Raw genomic sequence first — 12,498 nt, forward strand, 5'->3', positions numbered from 1 at the left:
AATAGTTTAAGGGTGCTTTACCAATGGCATATGACTCCAATATGAATTGTAGCCACACCCCGGGACCGGGACTCTATAGCACTCCTAGTAGCTAGACATAAACCAAGCAACCACGTGTGACCCGGCCTGGAGTCACCCTGCAGGACTGGAGAGACAACAGGAACTCAGTCAAAAAGCAACACAACCACAGTTGTGTAATATAACATAAATTTACTTTCAAAAATAAAGGTAAGGATGGCTCAACCAAAATAGATAGTGCTTCTTGCAAAAGGTTCATAAAGCAAAACAAAACAACCAGCACAATCATTCACTAACAGTTCAGGATTCTTTCTTTTCAAACAATAGTCCTTTAGCCTCCTGAGATCTTGCTCTCCTCAGAGCTTCTTCTCTCAGGGTGGACACAGCCTGCTCCCAAGCAGGTTGAAATGCAACACTATAGTTCTCTGCTCTGGTATGTGTAAAGTTCACAGTTCCCAAAACGGAAGCCTCCAACAGTGTTTGGAGCACTGCTGGGAAATAAAGAGTGTCCTAGGTTTGCCTTTCCAAACAGCTTTAGAAAACAGCTATCAAAATTCCCTCCCTGGGTGTTTGCAAACCTCACCCAAAAAGACACCCTCACAGCTTCAAAGATTCCCACAAAAATGCAGAGTTCAAAAAGAGCTCAAACAAAAACTCACAGTCAAAAAGGTCATTCTTGGCACCTGGTAATTAATCCAACTTCCATGGATTCAGGATATTCCACAAGCTCCTCAGGCAGACTCCCTTGCAATTCCATAGGGGTTTCTTCCTCCAGCATTTGCAGATCCAAAGAGTCACCAGCCTCAATTACCTCCATGGGTGTACAGCTTTCACCTCTGCTTGGACCAGGGGGATCATTGTGGGAGAGGAACCTTATCCTTCTTCCTATCCTGCCTAACTGTTTGTCCCAAACTGCTGCCTTTTCTAGAGCAGGGGCACGCCCTGATCTAGCTGAGTCAGTTTGGACCTGCACAGCTCTTGGGCTCCCCCTGTGGTGACCTGGATATCAGATACCTGGTGAGTTCTTAGTACTACCAGCTCCCCCTGGTGGATAACCAAGAAATCACCATGATCAGAGCAGAACCAGTCCTGCCTGGTCACAGAATGCAAAACAAAAGTTGAGAGCTGTGGAGTCAATGTTCATGATAAACAGTTAAAAGTTTATTAATACATGTGATAAAATCCCAATAAAGGGGCTAAAATCCAATATACTGTATATACAAACGGTGTAGATGATGAGGAGACAACAGCCACAATCAATGTAGGGTATAGACCTATATAGGATGGACCCAACATGGTCCATGTTTTAGCTAAACAGGCTTTTTTGGGGGTCTGACTTGAACTAACAACAGTACAAATGAAAAATGTGATCTGAAACTCCAGATAAGTAGCTTGAAAAGTCACTGAAAACCAACAAATCATAACTGGTACAATCAACCATGCTCAAATCCATAAAAATTCATAGACGTGAAAAAAAACTCCAAAATGAATGCCCTAGATTGACCATTCTGTTCCAACAAGTTGTTGAATAGCATATGGAGAAGTTTCTTTTTTTCAAATTAAAACTATATACACATGAGCACTTTTCTTTTTGTTTAGCTCCAAAGAAAATTGGAAAATAAATAGCCTGCTTATCCAGCGCTATCTAGACTTTCACAGGTCCCTCTCTCCAGCGGAGCTTATCTCCTTTGTCGGTGCACAAAGGAAAAAAACCCTACACCACACAGAAACACCATATGTAACAAAGCTGGTTCACACACACAGCCAAGACACACTGAACCAAAAGTTTTATTTATTATAGTTTTGAATCATATGCCAATTTAATGCAATCCACAACTTGAATGTAGCAAATGGTTTACCTCAGCCAGGCTATCAGTAACTGCCTCACCTGGATATCACCTGGACAGTCTCTTTCTCAGCTCAAGTTCAGTCAGGTTTCCCAGGCTTCTGCCTCAGCCCACATCTAGGAAAAAAATGGGGAGTTCCTCTCTCTTCCAGGGACCTCTTCCTGTGGGACTTCCTTCTCCTTGATTAAAGTCCCTGTCAGATATACTTCTCCCTGAGTCCCCTCCTCCCTTGACTCAGCACTGAGTCCCAAAGTTCAGGGTATTCTGGGACATGTAGTCCATTCTCTTTCTGATTAGCATCCCCTGTGGCCCAGGGGTATAATATTTGCATGGGGAAAGGAAAACCCCTTAATCTGTCACAATGCTCTTTTATGCCACTTTTTGGACAACTTTCTTTTTTGAAAATGAGCCCCATACTTAGCCAAATTGACAAGATAAAGAGAAATAAATGTAAACTAGATTTGTGGTATAAATCCCAGGGTACTGAAAGAACTCAAAAATGAAATTGCTGATCTGTAACCTGTCATTAAAATTCCCTGTGGCAGCTGAAGATTGGAAGGTGACCAATGTGCAAAACAAGCAGAAAAACCAACAGTACTTGCAGTAAAAAGGCATTAAATTCCTGTACATTTTCTTGCAGTATTGTTTTTGTTTGCTTAAGTGCCTCTTCCTTGCCCTGCAGATTCTGCAATTTTGTGGCTTTAATATGATCTTTAACATATAACGCTATTCCCCCTCCTTTTCTTCCTACCCTGTCTTTCCTGAACAGATTATAGCCCAGTATAACTACATCCCAGTCATGGTTCTCCATGAACCACGTCTCTGTGATTGCCACTATATCCAACTCATCTTCTTCCATCACAGCTTCTAGATCCAGAATCTTCTTTCCCATACTTCGAGCATTAGTATATACTGCTTTCCAGACATTGCCCCCCTTTTTCCATCCGTATAGAGGTATTCAGTGATTTACTTACCTGAGGGCTTTGATCACCCTGCCCCATCATTTCTAGTTTAAAGCCCTCTTCAGTAGATTAGCCAGCCTGCTGCTGAAGACACTTCTTCCCTTCTTTGACAGATAGATACCATCCCTGCTCATCAGCTCTTAGAAAGTCATCCAGGAAGCCAAAACACTGTTGATGACACCATCCACGTAGCCACTCATTCAACTCTAGGATGTGTACTTTTCTGACCTGGCCCTTACCCTCGACAGGGTAGATGGACGAGAATACCACCTGTGCACCTGACTGCTTCACCTTCTCTCCCAGTTCCACAAAGTCACTTTTGATACTTTTGCAAGGGTACCTGGCAGTATCATTAGCGCCAACGTGGATGAGTAGCATCAGATAATAGTTATCAGGCTTGTTGATTCTTGGCAAACGTTCTGTAATATCTTGGATTTTAGCACCAGGCAGACAGCATACCTTCCGGGACATCATATTTGGTCTGCAGATGGATGCTTCTGTACCCCTCAGAATGGAATCGCCAACCAGGAGGAGGAGAAAGAAATGCTGTGCAGGAGGGGAAGGGAGAAAGGGAGATGGATCCAGGTGCAGAATAGCATAAGGATGCTGTACCAAGGGAGGAAGAGAGAGAGGAGAGAGGGAGACATCCTGGACTTTGATAAGAGGAACATGAAGGAAGAAAAAAGGGACAGGATGCTGTGGTGGGTGGAGTGGAAGTGACAGGGAGTTTTCAGACTTCGAGGGAGGGAAGGAGAGAAAGGAGAAGATACTGATACTAAGCAAGAATGGTGAAACATTACAAATAGTCTACAGGAGTAACATTATTACTGAAGAAATTTTGATACTCTTAGCAAATAGGCAAGTGATAGATACACGGATATGTGTACATGGATAGATACATGGATATGCCGAGAACAGGATAAACGTCTTGAGCATATGAAAGGATGGGAGGAGTGCACAAAACCATACAGTAGTGACCAAAGATATTAGTGAGTATCCAACTGAAATAGAAAGGAAAAGCATTGTTCCAGGAAATTGTTCTAGTTATCATGCCTCTGGTATTTCTTTTGACAGAGAAGTTGAAATGACTACAGATACATACATGGTATTTGGATATTTTTGCCATTGTCTGAGTCACCACAGAAGCATAGCTGTGAGAAGATCAGAACAAGGCTAGAGTTGTTTGAATTCAATGAAAACCATGAGTCTATCATGTATATAAATGTTTGTTTTGTTTTCAGGAGCACCACTATCCTTACAGACACTACAAGATGAGCATGACATGCAGCTATGGAATGAGGTAAGAAATTATCACAAATACAGTTGCAGTAGGTATAACTTGTCCATCTTTGTAACCACAATGTCAATATATGGAATCCGTACATTGCAACAAAAGTAGGATTCTGTATTAGGGGTCTTAATTGTGTAGGAATTGGACCATTTAAAACATCTAAGCTCAATATTCAAAAAAGTGAACCTTTAAAATTAGGAAACTAAAGCCTTTATTTTAGATACATTTACATATACGGTATTAATTTCAGAAAGCCACTATTTAGACATGAGATCCACACTGTGCTGCAATTTTGTGTTTTGTATTGTTTGTTTTATTTATTTATTTTACAAATTTCTTTCCTGCCTAACACCTAGGCAGGTTACAGCTACACATACACAGAGGCAGATTGTTTAAAAGTTTTTAAGTTTAATAGTTCATATGCTATACCATCGTACCTAACAAAAGAACAAAGCGGTATACAGACTAAAAACCACACAGAAAAGAGGTGACATGAGAGGGGACATGATTGAAACATTCAAAATACTGAGGGGAATAGACTTAGCAGATAAAGACAAGATTGTTCACCCTCTCCAAGGTAAGGAGAACGAGAGGGCACTCTCTAAAGTTGAAAGGTGATAGATTCCGTACAAACGTAAGGAAGTTCTTCTTCACCCAGAGAGTGGTAGAAAACTGGAACGCTCTTCCGGAGTCTGTTATAGGGGAAAACACCCTCCTGGGATTCAAGTTGGACAAGTTCCTGCTAAACTGGAATGTACGCGGGTGAGGCTGAATTCATTTAGAGCACTGGTCTTTGACCTGGGGGCCGCTGTGTGAGCGGACTGCTGGGCACGATGGACCACTGGTCTGACCCAGCAGCGGCAATTCTTATGTTTTTATTTATAAAGGCTTTTATTTGGATAGCAGTACCTGCTACTTGGATAAATGCCATCAAGAAGGGTATTCAGCAGCACTCATCCAGTACTTGCACTGAATATCTTCACAGCCTCAGCACTCTGGACAGTGCTCCTTATTTTGACTAGGCCTTTATCCGAGAGATTAAGGAATTATTTCTCCATCATCCCATTGCTTATTTCCACTTCTAAAATGAAAAAATATGGGGCTCATTTTCAAAGCATTAAGACACACAAAATACGTTAGGTTACTATGTACTTTGTGGGGCAGATTCTGCAAAGGACGTCTAAAAATTAGGCGCTGTTTAGACTTCCAGCAGCAGAATGCTGAGCGCGATTCTATAATGGATAGATGCACTATAGAGAATCGCGCTCAGGGGCACTGAGTGAATCTAAGCGTGTATATATTGTTAGACGTCCTTTATAGAATCGCCTTTTAGGCATTACACTGACGTCCTAATAATGTCTATAACGTTATTGTGTGTTAGCGTTATGATGTCATAAAATGGTGATTTTATGCTGGGGTTTTTTTTTACATTATAATTGCATGCAGTAAAACACTGGCACCACTATTATATTTATTTATATACCACTTATATCCTACTGTATGTGGTATTTAAATCTGGCTCCTTTATCATATTTCTCTTCTGTTCTGGTTGCCCAGGGTCACAAGGAGCAGTGGGGTGCTAAGGCTTAGAGAATGACACGGAGACAAATTTTCCCCGTCCTGTTCCCGTGAGTTCTTTTCCTGTCCCTGTCCCATTCCTGCAAGCTCCGTCCTCATCTGCACAAGCCTCAAACACTTTAAAATCATAAGTGTCTGAGGCTTGTGCGGTTAAGGCAGAGCTTATAGGAATGGGACAGGGACAGCGACAAAACTCACAAGGATGGGACAGGGAAATTGAGTTCCTGTGGGGAAAAATTTATCCCCATGTCATTCTCTACTAAGGCTGTAGCTCTAACCGTTGCACCACACACACTCGGATAGTAAACTGCATGTCAATTCCAAAGCCAAGCTTATATCCTCTTGATTTACAAGCAGTCATTTCTCTAGGATAAATATCAAACATATACCTTCAACACTTGTCCAATTCCTCTTTTGGCCTCTATGTTCCTCAATCAAAGCACATGAAAAAAATATATATATTGCATACTAAACTTCTATTTTGGGGGTAAAGAGGACTCCTATTTGATAATAGAAAAAGATGTTTAATATTGCATTACTTAAGCAAAGCACATGAAATCTATATACGTCTAAGTTCCAATTAATGCTTATTAAAGTCATTAATTGGGCTTATTTGGATGCCTAAGTCGATGGATGTCCTTTACAGAATTTGTCCCTGTGTGTATGCCTAAGTGCTTTGAAAATGAGCCTCTATATGCATAGGTTTGTAAAATGGGAAGGCTAAATGTGGAAGCCACTGATGAGTGGAGATAGTAAAAGCACCACTTCTAAGCTGAAGTGCCAGCGTTTACATTTGGGAGTTGTTGAGGTTTCATGTGATTCAGCTTTTCAACATAAGTGTTTATAAAATGGCCACTCCAGCTGCATTTGCAGGTAGATACACATGTACTCTTGCTCATCGTTTTATATATATTTCCCTTATCGTCCTGCTAGACCAATCTTAGGGGTCATTTTACTAAGCCATGTTAAACAGCTAATATGTGTTTTATGTATGGCAGACATTAACACAGGTCCGTATCAACACCTACTGCACCTTACATCTAGCCAGAGTGACAAAAAATCTACACTAGCTGCTAATTTGGTGAGTGGGTATGACAGGGACAGAGCAGAGACATAGCCATCAGTGACAGGTAATGTACAGTATAGCACTGTGCACTAGCTTTCAGAACTGCTAATAGCATGGCTGCACTTACTGCCACCTCAAGACTCGTCAGTAAGTGCAGCCTTGCTATCAGCAGTCCAGTAGCAAAGCTGCTCTTACTACAGGTGTGGTGGTGCTTCCCCCCTCCTGACACTCTCCCCAATGTCCAAATCCCTTCCTGCTTATTTCCCCAATATCCAATCCCTTCTCGGCTCATATCCCCAATGCCTGATGTTATGTAATTTGTTATAGCATTATATACTGCATAGCAAATCAAAGTGATATACAATTAAAAGTCTAAAACAAACAAACAAAAAAAGAACTAGATAATGCATTAGGAAAGAAACAATCATTCTAGTGGAATGTGCACAATTCAACACTTAATCAACACTCATATACATTAACAAATCAATTTCTACATCAAAGACACAAGCTGTCTGCCAAGCAGACATAGGCCTGCAATCCACTGTCCGTGAAGCCTAAGGCTTGCGTAATTCCCTATTTCACAGTTGGGAAAGTCACCACTGAAAAGCCGCTGGAAAACCACCTGTTTATGGCTTTCAATACCTGGCTTCACAGAAACTCAATATGCTGTTATAATTAATATATATTTATTTTATTAACAATCAATAACAGAACAAATCTTTACAGAACAAATCTTTACAAGAACAAATCTTTACAGCATATGGAGCTGACAGATAGTATGCCTCAAGTACTTGAGTATACCTGGATGTCTGTCCTGTTTTCATAATCACAAAGGCTGTTTCTTATACAATTCTTGACAGCTTGAGGCCACATTGGCACATATCATATTGTTGGTTTTTATTGGTCACTTACAAACATCATTACATTTATCAGTTTATTAATTGGTTCATAATATCTGTGTCATACCATACGCATGTCCTGTTTACTAAAATAACTATCTATTCCCATCAAATGTCATTTTAATATCAACTCAACAATTTTGAGCAAAGTGTCCGGTAAGAATCCGCCCATTCCAGGATATATCTCGCAAATAATGTATTTTTGTATTCTTGGTCAAGACATGTCCTCATCCTTCTTAGGTTCACTTCCCTGTTCATATGGCATTACAGCAGATGTGACACCAGTTGCCATGTAAAAGAATAAGTTTCGTTTCACTTGCTCATTTTAGCATAAGTTTCGCTTGGCTTGCTGATTTCAGCAAGCATAGATTGTGCAAAGGCTTGACAGTTTTAGTTAGAGCATTCTCAGCCATCTTAGGCCTTTAGTTGTGTTTATTGGCCTAATATGTTAGAGGATTTCAGGGGTGGATCTTCACCTGTCACCTATAAAGGATTCTCTCTCTCTCTCCTCCCCCTCCCTTCTCAATGTGAGAATATAATGCCTACTGAACAATCTCAGAGTGGAACTAGTAGGACCATAATCCTATTAGAATATACAATATGAAAACAAGTGTATAGGACCTATTGTAATGAAAAAGTGATGGTAGGATTTCTAGCATTGCAAGAGACAAGGTAAAATGGACAGACTGCATTAAGCAAGGGAAAGGGTATGGAATTTGATATATCACCTTTCTGTGGCTGCAATTACAAACATGTTACTTCTTTTGTTTTTCAGATAGATAATACATGCTCTGCTTTTATGTCTACAGATCCTCGATCTCAGGTGAGATCATTTAAAAGTGCTCTGCATAAAATAATTTACTGTCCTATTTTGGAAACCCCATCACACACCTATATCTATTTTCTTGTCATTAGGCATCCAGTGCATTGGAAGAGCTCTGCTATATGGTAATGGGAATTCTTCAGAAGTCTCAGGTAATATGAGAAACAGCATTGTGTTTCTGAAACATTTTTCATTGTGCATCTAAATGATACAGTTAAATCTGATGGGATTACTTATTAGCTGTTAGTTTATGAAACTTTTTTTTAAATATCTTTATTCATTTTAAAATCAAAAATAAGTGCAACATATTTTACAAACATTTTACACTTTAACAACACTTAAATTCTATCAAATTATATTTATGAAAAATACATATATCAACCTCCCCCTTTATACATACCCAACAATTGCACTCTAAATAAAAATAATTCCCCACCCTCCCTGGACGTGCATGATCAAAGGGCAAAATCAACAATCACTCCTTGCAGAATCCTGTCAATGGCTGGATTAGTATTTTTATTTTTATTTATTTATTTATTTATTTATTTATTCAATTTTCTATACCGTTCTCCCAAGGGAGCTCAGAACGGTTTACATTAATTTATTCAGGTACTCAAGCATTTTTCCCTGTCTGTCCTGGCAGGCTCACAATCTACCTAATGTACCTGGGGCAATGGGGGGATTAAGTGACTTGCCCAGTGTCACAAGGAGCAGCGTGGGTTTGAACCCACAACCCCAGGGTGCTGAGGCTGTAGCTTTAACCACTGCGCCACACACCCCCCTAACCACTGCGCCACACACATCCATAAATTTCTTATAATGTCCCTGTTGTATGACCATCATAAGCTCCATTTAAAAAATGCGGCCTAGAGATTCCCACCAGAACGTATAATTTAACCGATCCCAGTTTTCCCAATTTTGAGAGGAAATGTTTTTTTTAACATGCAATGGTCAACTTCTTTTTAGGTACTGGTTACCACAGATTTTTTTTTTTTTTTTTAAATACATGAATATTCATTGCTAGGCCATACCTAGATGTTGGTACTGAATATCTAGGTGTTGCATTTTGCTAGCTCTGTTCCAGTTATCACATAATTTAACAATTGCCTTTAATTTTTGATTCACCCTTGTATTTACATTGGTGTGATATACAGGCCTCCATCACAAACAGAAGTGGACATAGATTTAATAGTAAACATGTGGAGGGGCAAAATAAAAAAACAAACATCTAAATTTGTTTTGGGCCTATGGCGCTAGTCATCCAAAGTCAGCAGCGTCCAAAGTTCATTCTCGAAAAATATATCCAAAATATATATATTTTTTGAGAATAACATCGCTTCTACGTCCAGCCGTTTGATCATCCAAACCACTAATTTGTCTATCTTTATACCATATTCTTATCCCAAAAAATCATCCAAAATCATATTCTAAGCATTTTTGAAGAAATATCGGTTGCTAAGTGACACAGACCAGTATAATTATGCTATGCTATGTGCTTATTTGACTTTGAACTGAAGATACTGCAACATTTCTTTAAGTTGATGCTGCAATTCTTAAAATCCTATATGCTAAAATGCTATAAAGTAACATTACTCATTACTTTAAAATTTTACGTGATTGAACAAAACTAACAGATCTGAAATCAGCATGAAAAACTGATTTAGAAAAATGTGCTGTGTTGTCAGATAATTCTGAAAAACTTTTTTGTTGCCTCTTAGAATAAAGTTGTAAAAGAGGAAGTATTACTAATCGGTGATTTTTAACATGCCAGATGTTGATTGAGGTATCTCTATTGTGGGGTCTTCTAGAAATAGGAAGATCCTGGATTCTCTACAAGGAAAACTGTTCCAGCAGTTTGTAATGAAACCCATGAGGGATGGGGCCATACTTACCAATGGCAAAAGTGTTTCTGATGTCACAGTGAGTGATCATCTGGCATCCAGTGACCACCACATGGTGTAGTTTATTAAGGCAGGTATAGAGAGGGCTTATTCAAAAGTAAAGGTTCTAAACTTAAAATAACTAACCCACCTCCCCCCTTTTACAAAAGCGCATTAGAGGTTTTTAGCACTGGTCGGCACCAGTAGCAATGCTTTGTGTTGCTCCGATGCTCATAGGAACTTTTTGACCATTGGAGCAGCACAGAGCAATCAGTACGCTGGCCAGCACTAAAATTCTCTTCTGCGCTTTTGTAAAAGGGAAGGGAAGTTTGTTCACAAGGGGGATTACATCAATTGTCTGGATTGGGGCATCTGGAAGAAGTAGGAAAGCAGTGGGCAAAACTGAAAGGAGCTATTTTAAGGGAAACAAACTATTTTGTAAGAAAAGTAAGTAAAAGAGGAAAAGAAGGCTACTTTGGTTTTCAAAAGTAGTAGCCGAAAAAGTAAGGGAAAAAAGGTTAGCTTTCATAAACTACAAAAGATCACAGAAAGAGGCTAAAATATCTGGAAAAGTTAAGAGAGGCTGGTCGAGTAGTCAGGAAAACAAAGATGCAAATGGAAGAAAAAAATAGCCAACACAGTAAAACGGGAGCTAAGACACTTTTAGGTACGAGTATATTAGTGATAGGAAAAACTGCAAGAGTGGCATTGTGAGACTCAAAGGTGAAGGAATATGTAGAAGCTGATAAAGATAAGGTTGACTTGCTTAACAAATATTTTTGTTCTGTGTTCACAGCTGAAGCGCCAGGAGCGAGATCACAGAAGACAAATGCAAATAGGGATGGAGGTGTGGTACACCCTGATTGATTTTCAGAGGATTGTGTTATTGAGGAGCTAACTAAATCGATGGGACTGGATTGTATATATCCAAGGGTATTGAAGGAACTTAGGGAAATTCTGGTGGCTCCACTGGCTGACCTTTCCAATACTTCTCTAGAGTCAGGAGTGGTACCAGAGGACTGGAGAAGGGCAGATTTGGTCCCTCTCCACAAAAGTGGAAGTAAGGAAGAAATAGGGAACTACAGGCTGCTACGCTCCCAAGATGAAATACGCCTACATGCACCATCAGGACAATCCAACTAACTCCAGACAGTCTGGATAAGATCCTATTCCCATTTCTTACCAAACCTCTGGAATAGCCTACCTCCTCATATCAGAGCCCTTAAAGGACTTCTTAACTTTAGAAAAGCTGTAAAAATCTTCCTTTTTGCCTGGTCACTCAACCCATCATCAGCATAAATAAGTAATCCTATATGAAGATATATTGCAACAAACTATATATAAACCCTATATTGTAACACCGTGAATGTGAACTGTAACCCGTTCTGAGTTCTTTGGGGAGGACGGGCTATAAATCTTAATTAAATGATTCATTAATTGAAATACTTTTAAAACAGAGATTAGTGACATTTCTGGAATCCAGTGGATTACAGGACCCGAAGCAACATGGATTCACTAGAAGCAGGTCTTGTCAAACAAATCTGATCAATTTCTTTAACTGGGTGACCAGAGAATTGGATAAATGGAGTGCACATGATGGGGTGCATTAAGATTTTAGCAAAGTTTTTGACGGCGTTCCACACAGGCATCTAATAAATAAACTGAGTGCCCTCGAGATGGGCCCCAAAGTGATGAACTGTTTAAGTGGAAGGCCACAAAGGGTAGTGGTCAATAGAGATCTCTCTGAGGAAAGGGATGTTATCAGAGGTGTGCCTCAAGGTTTGGTTCTTGGGCCTGTTCTTTTTATCATTTTTGTAAGCAATATTGCTGAAGATACAACAATCTGCAATGGAGTGATGGTGCATAACATGAGGAAGGACTTAGCAAAGTTTGAAGAATGGTCTGAAATTTGGTAGCTATGATTTAATGTTAAGAAATGCAAGGTCATCCATTTGGACTGCAGAAACCCAAGGGGATGATACAGTTTAGAAGGTGAAGAACTTTTGTGCAAGAAAGAAGAGCAGGACTTGGTATGATAGTATCTGATGATCTTAAGATGGCCAAAAAGGTTGAAAAGGTGACGGTGAAAGATAGGATGCCTAGGGAGAGGCATGGCCAATTGGAAAAAGGAGGT

The 12,498-nt window shown here is 39.7% G+C and overlaps 1 protein-coding gene across 8 annotated transcripts in view; it reads left to right on the forward strand.

Moving 5' to 3' along the window:
* Window positions 1-12,498, forward strand: part of NMU (neuromedin U) — a 47,736-nt gene that overhangs the window by 11,303 nt on the left and 23,935 nt on the right. For 6 of the 8 annotated variants that reach the window (XR_004539507.1, XM_033945061.1, XM_033945052.1 and 3 more), the window contains exons 2-5: window positions 4,069-4,127; window positions 8,437-8,484; window positions 8,577-8,636; window positions 11,161-11,211. Coding sequence is in view for 7 of the 8 variants with exons in the window: in XM_033945061.1 (XP_033800952.1) it covers window positions 4,069-4,127; window positions 8,437-8,484; window positions 8,577-8,636; window positions 11,161-11,211 (218 nt within the window). In the remaining variant the exon portion in view is untranslated. The remainder of the gene's footprint in view (window positions 1-4,068; window positions 4,128-8,436; window positions 8,485-8,576; window positions 8,637-11,160; window positions 11,212-12,498) is intronic. The other 2 variants (XM_033945071.1, XM_033945043.1) reach the window with 1 other exon arrangement.

The sequence above is a fragment of the Geotrypetes seraphini genome, chromosome 1 (genome assembly GCF_902459505.1).
Source record: "Geotrypetes seraphini chromosome 1, aGeoSer1.1, whole genome shotgun sequence".
Taxonomy (NCBI): Eukaryota; Metazoa; Chordata; class Amphibia; order Gymnophiona; family Dermophiidae; genus Geotrypetes; species Geotrypetes seraphini.